General features: G+C 44.3%; 1 protein-coding gene across 1 annotated transcript in view; it reads right to left on the bottom strand.

Annotated features, from left to right (window-relative positions):
- Window positions 1–370: 370 nt before the first annotated feature.
- LOC122560408 (prolyl 3-hydroxylase 3-like) overlaps window positions 371–5473 on the bottom strand; it is an 18464-nt gene continuing 13361 nt past the window's right edge. Inside the window, exon 8 of the mRNA XM_043711045.1 lies at window positions 371–375. Within this exon, the coding sequence (XP_043566980.1) occupies window positions 371–375 (5 nt within the window). The remainder of the gene's footprint in view (window positions 376–5473) is intronic.

The following is a 5473-nucleotide window of genomic DNA, read 5'->3' as shown; positions in this document are numbered from 1 at the left end:
AGACCAGGATTGCTTGTTAAGTCTCTCACCTTTTCGAATGACCATGTTGGTTTCAGTCCTTTCACATATAATTTGCAGAATTTTGTTAAAGTTACATTCTCAAGTGACTTGAACAATTGTATCATGTCGGCCCAGATAATGCATTGAAGGCGAGGTGCCCTGTGTGAGACTGTCAGTGCCACAATGTTCAGACTGATGACACACATACACTCACGCAAACCCTCTCTCATACGCAAACCCTCTCTCATACGCAAACCATCTCTCATACACTAACCCTCTCATACGCAGACCCTCTCTCATACGCAAACTCTTTCTCATACGTTCACACTCACACTCTCACACGGTCTCACAGACGTATACCTCTTTACAATCACACTCACACACACAGACACACACATAGACACATACGTGTTTGTGGGGTGAATTTGTACTTGGAGAATTACATTTTATTTTGCTCAAAAACTGCCTGAATCCATGTATGATTCTGTAAATCCCTTTTTTGGATGAGAATCAGTCTGAACGTTGTGGCACTGAGTCGCACACAGAGCAGCTCACACCTTCAATGCATTATCTGGACTGACATGACATCAATTGTTAAAGTTCACTTGAGAATATTACTCTGAGAACGTTCTGCAAATTACGTATGAAAGAACTGAAACCAACATGGTCATTCTAAAAAGTAAGAGACTTAACAAACAATTCAGGCCTTTTTCAATATATCATTTCAGTGTCAGCACACTGTAAACTTCTGTGATAAATTCTGTGTCTTATGATCTTATACTATAAAACCACCGAGAAAGTAGCGTCGCTCCGAAAGCTAGTGCTTCCAAATAAACCTGTTGGACTATAACCTGGTGTTGTGTGATTTTTAACCCATTAAATACTCCCAGGACAAGGACAGCATGGGATTACATACAGAGTAAAGCTCCCTCTACACTGTCCCCCATCAAACACTCTTACGACAGGGACAGCATGGGGTTAGATACAGAGTAAAGCTCCCTCTACACTGTCCCATCAAACACTCCCAGGACAGGGACAGCATGGGGTTAGATACAGAGTAAAGCTCTCTCTACACTATCCCCCATCAAACATTCCAAAGACAGGGACAGCATGGGGTTAGATACAGAGTAAAGCTCTCTCTACATTATCTTGCCAAACACTCCCATGACGGGGACAGCACGGGGTTAGATTCAGAGTAAAGCTCCGTCTACACTGTCACCATCCAGGACACGGACAGCACGGGGTTAGATTCAGAGTAAAGCTCCCTCTACACTGTCACCATCCAGGACAGGGACAGCACGGGGTTAGATTCAGAGTAAAGCTCCGTCTACACTGTCACCATCCAGGACAGGGACAGCACGTGGTTAGATTCAGAGTAAAGCTGCCTCTACACTGTCACCATCCAGGACAGGGACAGCACAGGGTTAGATTCAGAGTAAAGCTCCCTCTACACTGTCACCATCCAGGACAGGGACAGCACAGGGTTAGCTTCAGAGTAAAGCTCTCTCTACACTGTCACCATCCAGGACAGGGACAGCACGGGGTTAGATTCAGAGTAAAGCTTCCTCTACACTGTTCCTGTCAAACACTGTGTTACGAAGCTGATTCTTTTCTCAGCTGCGCCCTTGGTTTTTTTCAGAGGGTCATAAAGTGTACCTGGTGCCTGTTAGTCTGGTTTGGTACAGAGATGAAAAGGATGTTGAGAGGCCTTTTGTTTCTATGTGAACAGATGAGACTTCAGGCCGAAGTGGTCATGTTTTAGAAGTGACCGGTATGATGGAAGGAGAGTGGTCAGCTCTCTAGCTGAGCAGTTCAGTCCAGATCTAGTTGGGAGTTCAACAGTGTGGAAACTGGTTCTCTCTCTCTGTCTGTCTGTGCCCTTCTAACTTCAGCTTGTAAGCATTTGTTCCATTTGTACTGTTTTTTATGAGGGGTTTGCTTATTGGGACGGTTGTGTATATTCGGAACAGCATCATTAAGTATGGTTTGGATAGACTGAACTTTGTGGGGATTCTTTATTCTGTTCTTTGTGTTTCATTGTGTGATTTTGTGATTTTTTTTGTCTGTTTTAAAACCTGGCAGTCAACCTAGCTCCCTCACTCTGGGTAATTTTCACCGTGCACTGACTGAAACAAATTACAAAGTTATGGTCTGGGCTGCCTGCTTAAGGGTGTTTTAAGTGGTTTGGCTGAGTCCGTAACAGACTGGGGGCTCTTTGTGGGATTTTAAACAGCAAGTGGTAGGTGCTAGTGTCTTTAGTTTGGGTGTTGGTTTGGTGGGGTAGGCAAAGCTTGGGATAGGAATGGCTCTTTCAGTCGCCAAAGGTTTTCTGGAAGTGGATGCGGTGACTTTGGAAGGTTTGTAAAAGGTGAGTAAGACCAAGCTGCAGGAATGAGCAGAGAAGCTGGGATTGCACCAGCCTGCGTCTGTGAGGAAAAGAGAGATAATTACAGCAGTAGCTCACTAATTACACTTGCTGAAGAAACCATCAGAATCTATAGAGATAGCAAGAATTCAATTGCAAATGAAGCAGCCCGAGTTAGAGGCGAGAGGGAAGGAAAAGGCAGCAGAAACAGTTTGAGTTACGGTTAAAAGCAGAAGAGAGGGAAAACAGAGTGCACAGAAAGAAAAAGAGAGTGTTTGAACTTAAAAACTGACACTTAAAAAGGAAAGTCAATGTAAAAGGCTGGAGATAAAGGCTGAGGGTAGGCTCAGTGAGGATGTAGTACAAACTCATGGGGAACAGCAGAGAGTTAAAACAACAAGGTTAGCAGCTGAAGGGGCTGATGGTTCTGAGCTGGTCCATAAAACCCGGTTTGGCTTCCAGAATCATGAGGGATAGAAAGTGGGGTAAAGAGAAATCCTCACATGGAAAGGCAAAGGTAGGTCTCAGTGAAAATCAGAAGGATAACTTACCACAGGGTAAAAAAGGAAACCCTTGAGGGGGACAAAGAAGTTAAAAAGCTTTCCTTGTAATAAAATGGGTCGCACAAAATCGCAGTGTGGGTGGGCTAGGAGAAAGCCAGATGTAGGAAAACCAGAGAAGCCTAGGAGTTTTGTTGGACTAGTAACAAAAAGCACAAGGGAAGTTAGACAGCTGCCTCGGAGTGTACAAGATGTTCAGAGGCTGGTTAAGGAGGAAGTGCCAGATCTACTTTAGAAATATACATGCAAGGGTAAAGTTCAATCACATGGGCCAGGAGCAGTAGGTAAGGAGGTTACAATATTAAGGGACACAGGATCCTCTCAGTCTGTGATGCTGAAGGACGAGGAGGTATGTTCTCCTGAGGGACTATGGCCAGGAATTCATGCTGAGTCAAAATGTATTCAGTTATGTAAAGTGAGGTTGGTGAGCCCAGAGAAGAGTGGGGAATTTGTGGTCGGAGTACTGGACAAACTCTTAGCTCCAGGATTACACTTTGTCTTTGCAAATGATGTAGCTGATTCACTGGTAGGTGTGCTGCCTCCTCTAGTTGAAAAGCTAGTGGAGACGCAGGCAACTGAAGACTCCAAGATCCCTCTGCACATCCAGGCTGAATATTTTCCATCAACCACCACTCGCTGCCTTCTTTCAAAAAGCCAGTTTCTAATCCAAACTGCTAAATCACCCTCAATTCCATGCCTCTGCATTTTCTCCAACAGCCTACCATGTGGAACCTCACTTCAGTCCAATCCCAGATTGGACGCAGGCTGATCCAATCCCAGTTTCTCTGCTCATTCCTGCAGCTTGGTCTTACTGAAGCCCATGTATACCACGTCAACTGCCCTACCCTCATCTACATGCTTGGTCACCTTCTCAAAAAACTCAATGAAGTTTGTGAGACACGGCCTGCCCTTGACGAAACCATGTTGACTATCTGAAATCAAATTGTTGCTTGCTTGATGATTATAAATCTTATCTCTTATAATCCTTTCCAAACCCTTTCCTACAACAGAAGTAAGGTTCACTGGTCTATAATTACCTGGATCATTTCTATTGCCCTTCTTGAACAAGGGCACAACATTTGCAATCTTCCAGTCCTTAGGTACTAAACCTGTAGACAATGATGACTCAAATATCAAAGCCAAAGGCTCTGCTATCTCCTCCCTCGCTTCCCAGAGAATCCTCAGATAAATCCCATCTGGCCCAGGGGACTTGTCTACATTCACTCCTTCTCGAATTGATAACACCTGTTTGTAACTAACCTTGATCTTTTCTAGTCTAATATCTCATACCTCCTCCTCCTCCTCTATAATATTCTCCTTTTCCTGAGTGAGAAGGCTAAGAGGGGATTTGATAGAGACATACTAAGATGATCAGAGGATTAGATAGGGCAGACAGCGAGGGGGCATAACTACAAATTGAGGGGGTGATAGATTTAAGACAGATGTCAGAGGCAGGTTCTTTACGCAGAGAGTGGTAAGGGTGTGGAATGCCCTACCTGCTAATGTAGTTAACTCAGCCACATTATGGAGATTTATACAATCCTTGGATAAGCACATGGATGATGATGGGATAGTGTAATGTAGTGGGTTGAGAATAGTTCACAGGTCGGTGCAACATCGAGGGTGTTCTATTCCTCAAATCAAATTGGACAATGAGGAACTTGTCGAAAATGGAGATAAATTATTGAGTTATCTTCCAGAGGAAAATCGAAATGCTCTGAAAGCATTATTACTATCACATGGGGAGATACACGGAAAGAAACTGGGATGTACTAACCTAATTGTGCATGATGTCGAGATAGGAGATCCTGCTCCGATTAAGCAACATCCTTATAGGCATAATCCTCTCAAGTTGGCACAGGTTCAGCAGGACACAGAGCACATGTTCCAAGCTGGCATAGTCAAACTGAGTTACAGTGTCTGGGGCTCACCCATAGTCATGGTTCCACAGCCAGATGGTACCCAATGGATATGTGTGGACTATCACAAAGTCAACGCCGTTACAAAGATGGATGCATAACCAATTCCACGGTTGGAGGACTATATCAAAAAAGTGGGACAAGCAACTTACATTTCTAAGTTTGGACTTATTCAGAGGCCACAGGCAAGTACCTCTGTCAGAGAGCGCAAAGGCAATTTCAGCGTTCATACAACATAGAAAAGTACAGCACAGAACAGACCCTTCAGCCAACAAATTTGTGCCAAGGATTATTCCTAATCTAAAATAAAATAACCTAACCTACGCAACCCTCAACTCACTGCTATCCATGTGCATGTCCAGCAGTCGCTTAAATGTCCCCAATGACTCTGCTTCCACCACCACCGCTGGCAACGCATTCCATGCATTCACAACTCTCTGCATAAAGAACCTACCTCTGACGTCTCCTTTACACCTTCCTCCTAATATCTTCTAACTATGACCCCTCATACCAGTCAATCCTGCCCTGGGGAAAGGTCTCTGGCTATTGACTCTATCTATTCCTCTCATTATCTTGTACACCTCGATCAGGTCTCCTCTCTTCCTCCTTCTCTCCAGAGAGAAAAGTCC

Source organism: Chiloscyllium plagiosum, chromosome 21 (assembly GCF_004010195.1).
Source record: "Chiloscyllium plagiosum isolate BGI_BamShark_2017 chromosome 21, ASM401019v2, whole genome shotgun sequence".
Taxonomy (NCBI): Eukaryota; Metazoa; Chordata; class Chondrichthyes; order Orectolobiformes; family Hemiscylliidae; genus Chiloscyllium; species Chiloscyllium plagiosum.
This window is presented reverse-complemented; position numbering and strand designations above follow the sequence as displayed.